At 30.7% G+C, this 18556-nt stretch overlaps 1 protein-coding gene across 3 annotated transcripts in view; it reads right to left on the bottom strand.

Annotated features, from left to right (window-relative positions):
* Positions 1-928: 928 nt before the first annotated feature.
* Positions 929-18556, bottom strand: part of LOC127731101 (polypeptide N-acetylgalactosaminyltransferase 13-like) — a 43343-nt gene continuing 25715 nt past the window's right edge. For 2 of the 3 annotated variants that reach the window (XM_052239965.1, XM_052239967.1), the window contains 7 exons: positions 18369-18486; positions 17798-17978; positions 16804-16943; positions 15055-15153; positions 12984-13118; positions 5957-6029; positions 929-5603 (listed from right to left, as the gene is read on the bottom strand). In XM_052239965.1, the coding sequence (XP_052095925.1) occupies positions 5548-5603; positions 5957-6029; positions 12984-13118; positions 15055-15153; positions 16804-16943; positions 17798-17978; positions 18369-18486 (802 nt within the window). In that variant the 3' untranslated portion in view covers positions 929-5547. Of the gene's footprint in view, positions 5604-5956; positions 6030-12287; positions 12414-12983; positions 13119-15054; positions 15154-16803; positions 16944-17797; positions 17979-18368; positions 18487-18556 lie in introns of all 3 variants that reach the window. The other variant, XM_052239966.1, reaches the window with a different exon arrangement.

The following is an 18556-nucleotide window of genomic DNA, read 5'->3' as shown; positions in this document are numbered from 1 at the left end:
TACAGAATTATCATCTAAACATTGACCATCTACATAACAAAGACAAAAACTATCCACAGAAGATACTTCTTTCAATGGAATGGAAAAAATAAATATAGCTTTTGAAATGACGATTTAATTCTAAAAAGCATTGCTTGTTTTTTCTATTACACATTCTAATATTAGGATTGCAAATTAATTTAATGACAGATAGATGGAAGCCATCCATACCTTAAAGAAAGTAAATTGTGTATGTGTGTGAATCATTGTATGGCCAATATCAATGTAATCAATGTCTACATTGAAAATTTATTTTGGCTATGAGAAAAAACCCAAAATCCATGCGATAAAAAATTTAGAGGAATAAAACAATTCTCATATACAAATAAATAGTACTGTATTTAGATAAAATGACCCAGGCTTGATACTTTATCAGTGCTGAATCATAATTTGTACGACCTTTCTTGATATATCAGTAACAAAATCAATACAATTTTCTTCCCAATGAAAACAAATGTTCAGAATATATTTCTATTACAACTCTTTTTTACCCCAAAAAGACCATATAATCCAAAATGTAGAAGGTTTATTTTTTAATGTATTCATCCTATTGAATTTCAACAATATAAGGTTTAAACATATTTTTTTCATTATTTCTATAATATGAACATTATCAAATAGTAAAGTAGACTCTCTTGTCTTTTCTTTCTTTAAGTACAAATTACAGACATACTAATACAGTAACATAACAGTTTAACAAATCTTATTTATTAGGACCTGCTGTAATACAGACAATAAAAACAAATTCTCAAGGTGGCTGCACACTAAGATAGATATTAGAGTAATGACTCCACAGTATACATAATAAGAAAGATGTTGTTAACACATATCTAATTCAAATGGACATTTACTAAGCATATGTTTAAAAATATTTTTTTTCTTCTTCAAATTTCAAAATTAATAACATCTAAATTTAACCAAAATATCAGAGTATTGAACTGTTTTTTTTGTGTCATGATCTTACAGGAAATTTTGATTCAAATAGTGATAAAGGGATTTTGTGGGGAAGGAATTTCTCATCTTAACTGTTTAGCTATGGATCAGAAAATTCTTATCAAACATGAGATTATCAATGGAACTTTTTGGATAGAAGGTGAAATTGAGAAATGCTTTCCACTTCTAACCATAAAAGTTATATATCCAGTTTAGCTATGATCACTAATTTTTATACAACAAAAAGCATATCACAAAAGGGTTTTGATTTCATAATCGGTGGTATTACCATTTATCATGCTTAACCTTCTAAAATGAATGAAAATGCTTAAATACAAACATATATAATATTGGTGAGATAGAAATCTTAAAATCATACCTTTAATCACATTTCCTATCTTAGAGCTTTTACATAGGATATTATGTAAGAGTTCTAAACATCTCATGAATATAACTTAAAAAAATTATACATTTTCACTTTCTTTACATAATTAACACAACATCTACAAAATCTGTAAACATTTTTATGTTATTTATTCTTCCATAGAGACATCACATACAATAAACAAACTGAACAAATTATTTACAATCAAAATATTTAAAAAATAGAATATATGATAAAATTAATATAAAATAATTAATCAATTACATCGTTTATATAAATGGTAAGGGAATGTTTGTTTACCTTTTTAGTACTCTAATACATTCAGTCCATATTTTACTTGTTTTCTTCTGTATAAAAATCATCAGTAATTATTACAATATGGCAGAACAAAAATGTAAATGAATCGTGGTATTAATATAATGTCCCATGGAACAAAAATTATTGATTTCATAATGTTGTTGGCAAGATAAAAATAAAATCTACACTACTATCTGCACCTTTATATGTAAATTCATAACCATTTCACCTTGCCAGGGTGATATCTTTACTTGTTTAATATTTATACTGATGATTCATCAGTTTTATATAAAATAATATGGTAAGTCATTACTGAATTCAAAAAAATCTACTTTAAAATTGACTAGATTCCTGCCGTCAACAAAATAGCAGACACATACAGTAATCACTATTTCAATTAATTCCTTCATTGCTGAAATTTAGAAACCTTAAACCCATATTAAAGGTCTTTATACTGGGAGTCAGTACCATATATATTATAATGCCTAGTGCAATATCAATTAAAATGCAGTATAAACCGTTTCTTTACTAATACATCATTTTAGCTTAAGCTGTGCTTTTATATATTCTAACAAATCATTTAATAAAGTTTATGAATTTATTTATTAAATTCAAAGTATTTTATTGTCTATAATTCCTCTGCACATTTAATGCATTATTTTTAATAATGACCTATTAAGCACTAAAACATACTTTATGAATGTGACTAGATTAACCACACTGTAAATGCAATGTGAATGATATATTATCTACTGAGGTTTACTTGCAAAGACAACAATATTCTATAGTATTAAAAGCAAAACATGATAATGTGTTAATTTGTGTAAAATCATCTGTACATATGTACCTTCCGACTTAATATTTAACCAAGGAGGTTCTTAAGGGCCTTATCTGGCTAATAAAGTCTTACAAAATCATTGATTTTACCAAGGAGGTTCTTAAGGGCCTTATCTGGCTAATAAAGTCTTACAAAATCATTGATTTTACCAAGGAGGTTCTTAAGGGCCTTATCTGGCTAATAAAGTCTTACAAAATCATTGATTTTACCAAGGAGGTTCTTAAGGGCCTTATCTGGCTAATAAAATTAAAGTCTTACAAAATCATTGATTTGTATAAATATGTGCCAATCTGTACTGCAATGTCCTTCAACACGTTAAAATAAATATTATATCAACCAAGAATTTTATACTACAGAATGGCATGACAGGGTTTACAAGGTAAAATATATGATGAATTATTAATATACAAATGTCTATAAATGTTAAAATAAAGTATCTTCTATGAAATTAAATTATGTCAAACATTTAAAATGGTATAGTGAATATTATGACGCATGACAAGATGGCAGAAAACAATATATTGAAATGTAGTTCTTGACTACTTTAATAGTAGAATTTGAAATGAAGTTATATTTAAAGTTATACAGAAGGGATGGCATTATCAGTAATAGTTAGCTTTATTCTCCAGAAGAAGTAGATAACACAAAAATATATATTCAATAAAGGTGTCTGACATTACAAGTTAACTTTGTTTTCTTATTTATTAACTGAAAATAAAAACATTACAGTGCAGTTTAATAATCTGTCATTGTATGTTTGTGTTTTTCTCATGTATCTTAATCTATTCAATTTACAATTCAATATTTCTGTCAGTCTGTAGAACAAATTCCATCAATTTAAATTAGCTAAGGATAATACTATCCTGGGGGTGGAGGAAATATCTAACATAATGAGGACAGAAAAACATTGAAGCAGGAGACTTTCAATTGAAAATAAATAATGTAAGTAGATACTAGAAATCCTCATGTGGTGTAAGGTAATACAAGTTAAAATATAGGATACTATTACATAAACATGATCTAAACTGTGTACCTAATTCTATTCATCAGGTACATAACATCAATAATCAAGTTGTTAATCAAATTCACAAATTTTAACAAATTAAATATTTATTGTTGATTTGTTTTATGCAGCAGGCTAAATCATATATTGAAAATGCAATACCCAATGTTTTTCCAACCATAAGAATTCAATTCAATGAATAAAAGTACTTTTCAGATATTGATTTTTATAAGTGTGACAAAATAGTTTTTTTTATTGAAGTAAGCATTTATCAAACAATAAATGATAATTTGTTTGTTGAAATTAGAAAACTATTCATTGACTATAATACTGCATCTTACAATCAAAACCTTCATTTGGTAAATTTACTTTAATCTTCCATTATTTATATGATCTCCAATAAACTAACAGTTACTAATATATCAAAATATATATTTGATAACTTGAACTAGCGGTGGGATATTCTTCTAACAAAAGATAACTTTTACCTGAATGCTTGCTTTCAGAATTCATGTAAAATGGCGATAGAATTATATGCTTTAATTGGGCCGAAAGAATGTGCCCTACCTTATGAAGTGGGTTTGGTTTTAATCATTAAATATGATCCCTGAATTTTAAATTCAAATCTGCTGACCAACACAGATAGTCAATGCACCTGTTAGGTACCTGAGCCTTAAAATCTACAATCCTTTCATACAGAGACAGCATGCATTCCTTATGAAAGTCAATTTATTGAAAATAAATTTGACAAAAAGTACAGTATGCAAACACTTTTTTTCAAATTGACTGTTCACAAACATGCTTTTTAAAGCACAGAAGTTGACTGATGGAATGTCAAATAAAATACACGGTACATCCAGATAGAGACTGAATCCTAACAATGAAAAATATTGTGATACATCAAAACCATGTCTAATCCTTTCTCTCTTAGCTATATATGTACAAGTTGTTTAGAAAAAAGAAAAAGCTATAAAATACTGCAAAATAAAAAAAAAATACTGATAAGTTTTCATGGAATTCAAAAGTATTGGTACATTAAATAGCTTTAAATAACCCTTTTCACTTCTAAAATACTTCTCACATTAAGATTTTACTTGCATATGTTTTTTTCATATGGGATGAAATCATGATGTGTCTATTGTTTTTAAATAGCATAGACCCTATTATAATTGTAATATTAAAATCACTGTAATTGCTGACATTCTATTGGTTTGTAGACTTGGTCAACATAAGGTTATATTTTCTATACATGTATTTTTTATAAATAGATGTCTGGATAGAACTACTCTGAAATACTATGCAAAATATATCATAGGAATAAGAAAAACTCAAGGTTTACACTTTTTGCTTTTATAATAAAGACTAACTTTTCCAGTAATATGTATATAAGTGTGTGAAACTAAATGATGCATCTAAAAGCTTTCAAAACACATACATTTATGGCATTCATATTATGCTTATCTAAAATATTTTTTTGAAAGAAGAACATGAAAAAACTTTTAGAAATGTTCACAAGTTCTGAGTTTTTAGCTGTAAAGTCAACAATCAAGTATCAGAAAATAAGTTTTTTAACAACAAAAATCAGTGAGTAATTGCATTACAGAAGAACATAGGACTGGTAGCATTCCATATTAACATTAATGAAAGTAAAAGTCCATCCTTTTCGTTGTATGACCAAATACCTTGCCTTTCATCTCCTAGTGGCTACCTTATTTGACCGGAATGTCAAATTACAAATTCAAAGAAGGTTAAAAACTAGATAAAAAAATGTCCTGCAAATTCTTATTATTTGAAATCACTGATAATTCATTAACAAAACTGAACATGTGATGATGAATTACTTGACTGATATGTTCTTCTTTTATTTATATTATTACAGGTGACAAGTTTTGAATGTTTATAGTACTGTAATGAACACGTTCCCTCATTACGTCACTCAGTTGTCCAACTTTAAGGACAATGATGGTACATTAACCAATCACTATTGACTGGTAAATCACATTATTACACCATTTTATCACAGATATTTTGTTGGAATTATTTTAACTTTTTTCACCACTTCATATCTTTGATTATCCATTTTTGACTTTGACTACCATCACAAGTACCTAAAAGTAAAAAGTAGAAAAGATTTCATTGGTTTTTATATACGACAAAATAATGCCTATCTAGCCACATTGTGAAACAAAACATGCAGAGTCCATCTACTAACAGAATGACCACTAACTTAAGTAAAATATAGCACATACTTTGGAATTCAGGGTCAAAATTTCCTTACTACAACAGGAGATATTGTTACTTGGATGGAGAGTTGTCTCATTGGCACTCATACCACATCTTCCTATATCTATTTACTACAACAGGAAACCACCTAAGAAAAACACAGCTGTTTAATTGATTGACCTTTTGAAGATGTCAGTGTAGCAGCCAATATTAAGGATGTTTAAGTATTCATACTAACCTACAGTTGGTTCATTATCATTTTGTTTTCCTCCTAAACACTGTTTACTGTTAACATGCTTCAGTTCTAAAGTCTGAAATAAAACAAACAAATTGGCATTTTGAATTCTATCAATTTATTTTTTTTTTAATTATCAGAAATAACCATAATTGATAAATTTTTCAGTAAGTTTTGACTGTGGATTCATAATGGACATCTAGTGATGGCAAAAGCTCACAGAAACTCTTGCCAAAAGAGTTAAAATTATATAACTATGTTCAATCATCTTTATTTAATCGATTTTTAAATTTAGACAATTAATTTGAACCCTGCTGTAACCCTGATATGTGTTAAAACTGAAATGTCTTGCTTGCTTTACTGATCATGACAGAGTTTTATATTGAAAGTCTTTAAGAACAAAATTTTACTACAGGTATCAAATAAACTTAACATTATCAATGATCCATTAGAATGAGGTTAAGATCAGATAAACAGTGCCAGATGGACATGTATACAATCATTCAATACACCAAATACAGTTGACCTATTGCCTATAGTATCTAAAAAAAAGGACCTTATCACAACTTCTTAAAGCAGACAAATGAACCATGAAAATGGGGTCCATGTTAGATAAGATTGATTGATTGATTGGTGTTTAACACCAATTTCAGCACAATTGGCTATTTAGTGGCGGCCAGTTTTTATTGGTGGAGGAAGTCTGAGTGCCCAGAGAGAACCAACAACCTTTTGGCAGGAAAACTGACAATCCTAGTCAATTAAGATTGGAGTCGAGCATACCTGCCATGTGCAAGGTTCGAACTCACAACCTCAGTGTTGACAGACTAGTGATACAGTAGTTGGACTACTTATACGAGTGTGCCGCAAAACAGGGTTGCTTTTTCATGCCCTACTGGTTAGAACAGGGTTATGTCCTGCTGGTTAGAACAGGGTCTTTTTTTAAACAAAGTATTTGTCTAGAACAGGATCATTATTTAACTGTTTAAGATACTGTCTAGAACCCGGATCTAGAACACCATCTATTTAATACGGTCTAGAACAGGATCATTCCCGGTGCATATTTTAACAACTGTCTGAGCGTGTCTAGAACAGGGTATGTTTTTCAATATTTTTTTTAGAACAGGGTATGTTTTTCAATGTTTTCTGGTTAGAACAGGGTATGATTTGGCAAGTACTGTCGGCACAGTTATAACCGAAAGAATAGTCAGTAACCCCACCACCCCCACCCCACCCCCCCTGTTTTTTTAGCTACTGCTGAACCATGGAAATAAGGTCTAGGACACTAGATATATGCCAGATAGAAACATCAAATCATCAGCCATCTGCATACAAGATACCAAGGTCTTCTACTTTCAGATATTTGAACCTTTATAAAAACAGTTAACACTGTTGCCACATGAAAAGCATCTCTATGTCTCACATTTTGCAAGGTTTGTCAGTGTCGTGATAGATATTAATTTGATAAGTAATTTAAGAAAAGGATGAGTAAAATAAGTATTTCAGTCATCTCTTACTTCCAGACTTCGTCGAAGAAACCTTCTCTAATCTATCTAAGGTTTCTCACAGGAAACATCTGTTGTACGTTTTTGCTCTTATATGGATTTCATCACAGTCATCAGGAATATTAAAATTTTTCAAAAAAGCTGGAACAAAACTGGGCATTGGAACAGCACTGATATCGCTCGGGTATATTTCATGGAAATGAAAAACTTAAATCTATAAATATTTGTTAAGACATTATATGTTAAGAAGATATATATATGTCTAGTCTGGTTTAGAGCAAAATTTAAACAGGGAATAGATGGGCTGCTATATTTTTCTTGTTAAATTGGAAATGGGTGTAACTAAGTAATTCTGATCCTCACCTGATTAGACAAGAGTGCACACACTGAAATGTCTCCCCTGTTTAACTGATCATTGATTTTATCTTGAAATTCTTAAAAGATCAAGGTTTTACAACAAGTATCAAATAAACTTAACATTTTTAAAGATCCGTGACAATGAGATCAAGGTCAGATAAAACCTGATAGACAGAAATGTACACCTTACAATTTTCCATACATCAAATAAAGTTGACCTATTGCTTATGATATTTGAAAAATCGACCACTACACAAGAACTTAACATTGACCAATGAACAATGAATATGAGGTCAAGGTCAGATTATACCTACTAGACAGACATGTATCCTTGCAATCATTTCATGAATGTGAACCCTGTCTGATGGACATGTAGACCTTGCAAAGAACCCATATACCAAATATAGTTATCTTATTACTCATAATAAGTGTGGAATTCACATGACAAATTTTTTTTCAAGTAGTCGCTGAACCGTGAAAATGAGGTCAAAGACAATAGACATATGACAGACGGAATCTTTGTTACATAAGGTATTTGCATACAAGGTATGAAGCATCCAGGTCTTCAGCCTTCTGAAATATAAAGCTTTATACAAATAGTTTACATCACCGCTGTCGGCGGGTAATCCCTATGTCTTGCATACTGCGACATTCATTGAAGGCGAGACAAAACTTTAAAAATTCAGATGGTAGTGCAACAATTTTAAATACCATTAATTCATTTATTTTCATGGGTTGAGGACAATTTGTATTTTTGTGGATATCTGATTTCGTGGTTTTGCCAGAGTCAATATACAAACCTTAAGAAAAGTTTTACTTCCTTGAACATTGAAATTCATAGTTCACCTATACCCATGAAATCCATGAAAACTGATATCCCATATATAATAATGAATCCACAGTATCAATGATCTATCATAATAATGTCTACATAAACTCACTTTATCAGACAACAAATCTGTAATTTTGGACCTAACAGAATATAAAATGTCAAAGTCTATCAAATAACTTTTTCAGAAAGATGCTTATACATACCATTTAAAAATTTCAATTACTGAAGCAGTGACCAATGGGAAGGAGACTTATATTTATTGACTGAATGGTAATGCACCAATATATAAATAACACATAGCTGAAAGGGTGATAGAGCAGATTGTTACCCCGAGAAAACATTGTCAAACGAAGCATAGCCAAGGTTGACAATGTCTTTTCAAGGGGTAACAGTCTATCCCCCTCTCAGACATGTGTTATTTAACTCATTATACTAAATGTTCTATTAATTTCAAATTCAAAGTAATAAACTATGACGTCTTGTACATAACATCCATACCATTCATATTTAATAAAGCGCACAATTGACCAAGCGTCTCCGTGAAGGGTAAATGAGTATTTGCCATGGGATAGAGGAAATTATCTACCTCGTATTAAACAATTCATTTTGACATGAAGTATAACAATGTACTATATAGCAATGATTTATCATATTTTATAAAATACCTATGGGATTCTACAAGATAAACAGTTATAAAATTATACAAAATAGTAACAGATCCTGACAAATAAGAATGACAACAGAAGTGAAAATAAATAAAGAAAAGTAAGCTAAAAAGAAGAAAACATAACATGAACAATATCTAGAACTGTTGTATCATTTTTTTTTTTCCATAAAAAATCCCACAATATTTTTTTCTGTTGGCATTAGCAATCATGCATGGGCTCTGTGTTAATGTTTAACAATTAGAATCAATAAAGAGACATCTGGACTTTTTTCAATAATCTGCAAAATGTCAATTTTTGAACAAGTTTGTTAATAATTATCCCTTAAAAATACGGAAGTCATGAAAAATGCACATTAAATACATTTAGAACTGAGATTCCCTTGTTTATCTGTCAGAACTGATCTGAAAAGAATGACCATGTAACACTAACTTGATATTTAGTCTTTCAGTCATTTTTCAGACATATCTACAGCAGTAAATTCAGTACCGTTCAGACACTTTGCTGGCAGATATTTAGTATCAGTTTAGACTTCTGAATGTTCAGATATGTAACTTACCTCAAGAAAATAATATATGCTGAAAAGAGACCAAACAGGGAGATTACTGCATGCTAATGTTTGAACAGAGCTTAATTGATTGCAACTCAGACTTTGGAACAGTGCTTGATTGACTGCAAGTCAGATGTTTGAACATTGCTTGATTGGCTGCAAGCCAGATGTTTAACCATATCTTGATTGACTGTAAGTTAGATATGTAAACAGTCCTGGAGATTGACTGCCTGCAACATTTTTAAATAGTATTTGATTGACTGTAAGCCAGATGTTTCAACAGCACTTGCATGAATGCAAGTCAGATGTTTAAACAGAACTGGAGATTGACTGCCAGCATCATGTTTTAAGGTACTTGATTGACTGCAAGCCATATGTTTAAACAGTACTTGAATGATTACAAGCCATATGTTTAAACAGTACTGGAGATTGACTGCAAGCAACATGTCTAAACCGGGCTTGATTGACTGTAAGCCAGATGTTTCAACAGCACTTTATTGACTGCCAGCAGCATGTTTAAAGAGTATTTGATTGACTGTAAGCCAAATGTTAAAACATTTCTAGATTGACTGCAAGCCAGATGTTTGAACATTGCTTGAATGACTGTAAGCCAGATGTTTAAACAGTACAGGAGATTGACTAGTATCATCATGTTTTACAGTACTTGAATGACTGCAAGCCAGATGTTTGAACCTCACTTGATTGACTGCAAGCAACATGTCTAAACAGTACTAGGTTGACTGCTAGCCAGATGTTTGAACTGCACTTTATTGACTGCCAGCAACATGCTTAAAGAGTATTTGATTGACTGTAAGCCAAATGTTAAAACAGTACTAGACTGACTGCAAGCCAGATGTTTGAACCTCACTTGATTGACTGCAAGCAACATGTCTAAACAGTACTAGGTTGACTGCTAGCCAGATGTTTGAACTGCACTTTATTGACTGCCAGCAACATGCTTAAAGAGTATTTGATTGACTGTAAGCCAAATGTTAAAACAGTACTAGACTGACTGCAAGCCAGATGTTTGAACATTGCTTGAATGACTGCAAATCAGATATTTGAACAAAACTTGAATGTCTGCATCCAGATGTTTAAAAAGTACTGGAGATTGATTGCCAGCATCATGATTTAGTACTTGATTGACTGCAGGCCAGATGTTAGAACAGCACCTGATTGACTGCAAGAAACATGTTCAAACAGTTCTTGATTGACTGCAAGCCATATGTTTTAACAGTACTGAATTACTGCAAGCCAGATGTTTAAACACTACTAGAATTACCTCAAGCCTTGTGTTTGAACAGTACTTGAATAACTGCAAGCCAGATGTTTAAACAGTACTTGATTGACTATAAGTCGGATGTTAGAACACTAGTTGAATTACTGCAGACAAAATGTTTGAAAAGATCATGATTGACTGCAAGCCAGATGTTTAAACAATACTTGATTGACGATAAGCCAGATTGTTGAACAGTGCTTGGTTGACTGCAAGCAAGATGTTTAAACAGTACCAGAAATACTGCAAGCCAGATGTTTACTGTACTGAATATCTTCAGCACTCAACATTTTCATTTTTGTATATTTCAGATGAAGTTGAGATCATTAACGCTTTTTCAGAATAAAATTCATTTACTAGCGTTAACTTTAAAAGAAATTAGTTAATTGTGATTATATTATAAAATTTGTTCTTAAAAATGCTAGTTTTGTATGTTTAACTACCAGTACATGTCTTTTCAATAATAACATTACAATATAAATAAACAAAATATAAAGACAATTATAAATACAAAATGCCATAACCCCTGACGGAACATGCCCTCTTCCAAAGTTCATGCGTACCTTCAAAAGCAACATAATAAATTCTGTTAGGTATGAAACATTTTTTGAAATAACATGTGAACATACAATTCACTTGCATTGAAGCAAAGCCAAAGAAAGCAATTAGTATAAAAAGGAAACATTGTTGATTTTTATCTTCTTTTTTTTTTTAAATCTTTATATTTTGGATTTATCCATCAAATAATATGTGATTGGCTTTGAAAAATTTGAACAATTACAAAATAAACAAAATAGCTGTCCCAATATTTGTTTAAGATGCATGGCAAAAGTAAGAATATGTTTTGTTCTAGTAAATTTGCAAGAAAAACTCTACCACAAGAACATTTTACTCAATAAAAATCTTACCTATTATATAAAAATAATTAAGAATAACTATAAAAACTTTTATTTACAAATGTGCACTGAATAGGCATCATACCTTAATTGTAATATATGAAAATGTCTATTAACAAGGATTACAGAACAGAAATACATTGGCTTTGCTTGGATATAAACATTGTAGACTATCTAATAGTAATGACTTCACATAATTTATTATGTTGCTTTAGGAAGTACTACTGAGTAGAGATAATGATTATTGCATGTCTACCTGTCTTATATATTCCCATCGTCCATGACTGGTATCACAGTCTACCAACATTACAGAATAGTATTGCACATCAACACACATGTTATCATCTGTTCGCAGCTGTTTACTCTGGGTGTAGCTGAAAACCTAACATGCGGAGAGGAAAGAACTAAAGTTATAATCAAATAAAAGTTACACCTAGTAACACATAGGATATGTGGTTTGTATTTGTTACTTCAGTCAGAATTTCCTAAATATGTAAAGCATTTACTGTAAAAACTTCTTAGGAATTTGTACTTCATGCAGACTGGCCAAAAATGTTTTAATTGTAATTTATATTCAATGTGATGTATAAACATTACAAATTTTTTCTTGTTTTTTAATGTCATTTTGTACAGAGAAAAATATTTTTAAAATTAAAAATCAATGCTTTATTTGTAGAAATTCTTATTCTGAAGCCACAAATAAAACTTTACAAACACACATACAAAGGAACCCAAAGCATGCAAACAGCCATCTGAAATTAAGAAATAAATATATAACATCAAACATGTCATTGCCACAGCAGTGTTTGATGATGAAAGTTGCATAGAAGTAGATGTTTAAAGAAAGAACTACTTTACATGTGGAATGCTAATTTTGATCGCTCATCAAACACCACGTGACAACAACATATAAGAGAACAACAGTAAACAATGTTATATATTGGCTGTTTACCTGTCGATTATATTCCCATTTTTGATTACCCCCTAAACCGTGACACTGAAACAATTTAACAGGGCCGCCTATGGCTGATACATCCAAACAAACATCATCTGTCTGTAAAGCTTTCTTTTTAGTATAAGAGAAAATCTGAAATATGGTTAATGAAAGAAAACATTTTATATTTAAACACTGACCACTATTGCCACACCTGCCAAAAACTTTCTTCTTAACCAAATCATATCAATGTCAGTAGATTTCATTTTTAATGATTATAAGAGTATGAAACTAGATTTATTCAAATACTGTAAATTAAGATTATTTTTAGATATTTTAAATATCGCAAAAACTGGGATCGGAAAGGTTTCTCAAAAAACAAAAACTTTTTTGTCAGTTGTTCATCAATCGACAATTATAAATGAACATACAAATTTCTGAATTAACAGTTGCTTAAGTAATATAAGATTAAGCTCTGACTCTTCTCTAAACCAAATCTATTTTATCTTCTTATAAGCCAAGTTATGATGATATTAGGTTATTCTGAGGTTTTTTATCCATTTTTTTTTGTGGCAAAAGGAGGTTCCCTATATTTCAGTTGATTTAAATCATCAGATGCTTTATGATAAAGGCCCCTTTTTACAGCCAATTATTTCTTGTAAAGTTCAGTTGCCAAGCGAAGTTTTATTATGAGTTTATTTATAAGATTTTTTTAAGGGTTTAATAAGAACCCTTATGGCATGTATTTGACCTAATCAACATGTACCAATATAAATGTAAATCTCTATAGATGGTCTTTGAATCATCTGTAAACTTTGATAAGACTTCAGACTTCAGACTTTAAGTTTCAAAGGGGAGACAGGAGAAAGGCCACTTTTTGGCCCCTTGAATTAAGAATAGAACTTTATAAATTTTCAAATTACTACCTTCATATGTTTACAAGATCTAGACATGTACGTGGGTCAGATATCAGTAATCAGATTTTTGAAATTTTGGTCATGCATATTTGCTTTATGGCCTAAAAGTTTTTCTTTTCATGCAAAACTGCAAAATAAAACACCTGCTAATATCACCTAATTTTAGTGTCTTATCATTAAAATCTAGATTTGAGCTTAAGTCTTACTCCCAAAATAATATTTTGCAGCCAGATGTCTTCTACAAAGATGTAAATGTGTGTAAAATATCTTTTTGAGTTAGACTTTGGCTCATATTCAATCTCCTGTCGTCCCCACCTTGAAGAACCTACCTATTGTGTTCATTGTTAATAGTGTTTCATCCTAAATATGCATGAAAGAATTGACACTAGACATCAAGCAACAATCCATCAAACTTATTTATTTTGGCAAAAATCTAAGTGTAAAATAGTTGTTTTAGGTCAAATATATCAATTTTGACATGTTTTATTCACACCAAAGGGACATGACAACTGATATTTCTTACTAAAAAGTCAAGGTTACATTCCTCTATTCATTTATCATTTTTAAAGGATTGAAGAATCTTACTATTTTTGAAAATTCAGGGCCAGAGATAATGGCACTTATCATTCCTCCATTAAAAAAGACAACATTGTCAATTATACCTTGACATAATTGGTTAAGATTAATCATGTGGTTTCAAAAAACTTAATATACTGTATTGCTCAATAATCATAGCCTGGCTAAAAGTATTCTATAAACAGGAAGAGTATGAGCTAAATATTCAATTGTTTACTCCCCTTTACAAGAACCAGATGAATTATTCATTAAACACGAATAAGACTCCTAAGTGCTAGTAATATACAATTATATCAATTTAACATTTCTATTCAACTATTACAAAACTTTAAACAGTAATCATATTTATTTTTACTCAGTAAGACAATGTATTTAAGGTCAATACAACAACTGTAAATATATTTTTTCAGTGAACTATGGGAACAATTCAAAAATTATCTCCCCTTAACAGAACATTTGGAAAAACTATTTTAAAATCATTCTAGAAAATTTCAGATATTCTATTGTAATAATTTAAGTTAATGTCCAGTTGTTATTCATTATTTGACATAACTTTTTCTTCCCACACAATCTCTGTATCTCTAACAAACACCAACCTGATTTCCTCCTTGACTATGACAGTGAACAAGTCCAGTTTTTTCACCACTTTTTCTACCCATGCTGTCTATACATTTATTATTTGCTTTATTTCTTATCTGTAAAAATCAAATGAAATAATTTATTAATTTCAAAATATTAACTAATCTGGTTTGGTTTTTACTTTTATTTCTATTTCAAGTCCAAGACATATAATGTGAGGTTACCTAAATTGTACATATATTGACAGTTTTTCTCCTTCTTTTAAAGAAACAGACAAAAGTTTCCATTCTGTGTTTATTTTGTATATCTATCCTTATTAACTATATACATTGTAGTTCCACAAATTAAATTTTGAATCCATAATGATCATAGCAAAATGGATTTGAACTGACCTCTAAACAATTCAAGATTCTGTAATCAGGAGTACATAAATTGCATTTTTTTGGGGTAAGAAATGGATGCCTGTGACATATTCTAATTACTCTTTTTCAAAAGTAGACTTTATGTAGATGTCTCAAGCAATGTTAACCGTAAATTTGACTTTTATCACAGGAGACAACATCTGTTCATATATAATGTGACAGTTTTGTGTATCTTTAAGTATAATAAGCGATGTTGAAAGAAAAGCATTATGAAAATTGATAAAATAAGAGAAGAATGTGTCTAAGGACACTAATGCCCCCACTTAAGCTTTGCAATTTTCCATGTTAAAAAGGGGCATATCTCAAGAATGGTAAATGACTCACAACCCGAATTCTAGCTCTGTCTACCTGTTGAGGTTCTTAGCATTGTGTGTGAGTTTCATAAAATTTGGATGAGACAAACTTAAAATAGAGAGCAGAAACAAAAACATTTGCAATTTTCCAAGTTATAAAGGGGCATAACTCTAGAATGGTAAGAGACTCACTTCCCAAATTTGAAATCTGTCTGCAAATTTTGGTTCTTACCATTGTGTATAAGTTTCATAAAATTGGATGAGATAAACTTAAGAAGGAGTGCAGAAACGAAAAAAATTGCAATTTTCCAAGTTAAAAAGAAGCATTTCTCTAGAATGGTAAGTGACTCAGTGCCCAAATTTAAACTCTGTCTGCGAGTATTTATTTATAGCATTGTGTATGAGTTTCATAAATTTTGCATGAGGCAAACTTAAGTTAGAGTGCGAAAAAACAAAAATGGGATGGACGGAAGGACGGTCAAGGGTAACACTTAATGCCCCTGTTGCCTTGGCGGGTGCATAAAAAAGAACTGGTTAGTCTCTAAGAAAACCTATAAGATTTCCATCCAGTTTTGCAGAGAGGGTGCAATTTGAGCACTGTGATGTAACTGTTTTCCCCGACATGCTTTCTTTTTCAAAAGGTGAAACAGAAAAAGCAAATAATGTGTAAATGTCCACAAACTCATCGTATATATAATACATTTGTTATCATCTTTTCCTGACCTTTAAGGCTTTTCCATATTTGAATGTGTGGAGAGAGGGGTGTGGAGAGAGGGGTGTGGAGGTACCTTCAATTAATATTTGATGGGTGGTTATATCATGTTGTTGGTAGCAGAGGTTATAAAACACTGTCCCGACTTTTTGACTTACAATTACAGAACCATTCTTTATTTCACTGCGACATCAATATATGTTCATATCAGAAACCAATTCTGAAAATCAGTTATCCATCTGCATGACTTTAGTATTGACCATATGTGGGATCTTGGCAGTTTAACTATCAATCAATGTGAAATCTCATAAGAAATATTACTTCTTCATTTATACCAACCTCTCCAAGTGCAAAATAATCTAATGGTAGCTGTGACTCAGGGTAAACATTTTCTAGATACCATCTAAAACTTTTACATTGTAATCTTTTTCTCATACTTTGTCTTTCTTTAACATCTCCATAGCTGGTACTTCTAACACCTAGAAATACAAATATTGTCTCTCTGTTTAAACACTCTGTATAAAATCAAATCTGCAGGTGTGAAATAACTACAGTAAATTGATGATAATGATAAAGTGATGTCGATGTAATGAAATGATAGATAGCATTTTTTTTATAATACAAATCAATGCTGTCCAATGTTACTGATTTGAAGAACTTATTTCAGTGCCATAAAGATTAGAAAGTGTAAGATAATGTCCAACCAATTAAAATGAATAAATGCTATCTTACCCATGGTAGTTAAGACATTTCTCACACTGAAGAGTGTATTATCTTTATAGCACTAAAGCAAGATATAACTATTTATAGCTAGATTTGTATGATGTGAAGGTTTGTTTTACATTTTGGTAAGTATCTGAATATAGCTGTAATTGAGGTATTTACGCCCAAATGCAAAGTTTGACTACTGTTGATAGGAAACTGTTGGAGTTTCAGATCTAGATGAAACAAAATAGGTACTTTATAGCATTCAATGACAAATAAATGACTAAGTCAACTAAGTGGAAAAACTGAGACAAAAATAAATCAAATATGTCTATAATAGGAGATGCAATTTTTCAAATTATGTTTAAGAAAAACTTTTGGAGTTACAGATGACACAAATTAGGTACCCTCAATGTGTTACAGATCTAGACAGATTGATAGAATGACAAACTAGCTGTAACTAGACACGTACAAATCAAGGATTTAATAAACGATTTATCTAGAGACATCTGTCAAAAAGACAATTGGGCTATTTTGCTTTTGTACGCATTTGAAAATAATGACGTCAAAACCTGGTCATTTCAGTTCTACATGAGCTAGAAGTTTCAGACTCTTGCATATTACATACCTGGATTAATCTTATAAAAGAAATCTTTATATTCATCCATCCAAACTTCTACAATTCTCTGTGTGTTGTGATTGATAATTCTAGCAACACCACCTGGCCAAGAATATGGTGAGGTTTTACGGAAGACATGACCTACTCTTGAACAGGTAACAATATATACTTTGCCTCCACACATCCATACCTATTAAATGTATGAAAATAATGATTTATCTTTATTATATTCACTTAGTTCTTGATAACCACTTACTGAAGGCCTCATACTGATATCACTTTAATTCCTATTCCATCTATATAAAATATCAATTAACTAGAGCACTTATTTTCAAAATTATTCAAAGCAAAATTTCAAAATGCCATGTCTGTTTTTCGCATTCATCTTAATATCAAAGCTTGTGCACTGTACATATTGGAGTCTAAATCAATTCTTAAGTATGTCTACAGCCTCCTCAATAAGAAAACTGTACATTATACCAGATGCATTAATCATTGAACTTAAGACGCTGAAGCATGACTAAAGGGCAGAACCTTACATTCTCTTAGATACCTTGCCTAACACTATGTATCTACTTACTCTGAAGGACATTTCTAAATTCTCCCCTCCCCATATGTCCATTCCTTCATCATAGGATCCTATCTCATAAAAGTATTCTCTGCTTATAGAAAATAATCCTCCTGCCATGGTAGGAGTTCTAAAAGAGATATATCAATACAGTGTCAGATCAATAAAATTAATAAACAATTAGTATGACTGATGTTCTA

Source organism: Mytilus californianus, unplaced genomic scaffold, assembly GCF_021869535.1.
Source record: "Mytilus californianus isolate M0D057914Y unplaced genomic scaffold, xbMytCali1.0.p SCAF_2, whole genome shotgun sequence".
In the NCBI taxonomy this organism is placed as follows: domain Eukaryota; kingdom Metazoa; phylum Mollusca; class Bivalvia; order Mytilida; family Mytilidae; genus Mytilus; species Mytilus californianus.
This window is presented reverse-complemented; position numbering and strand designations above follow the sequence as displayed.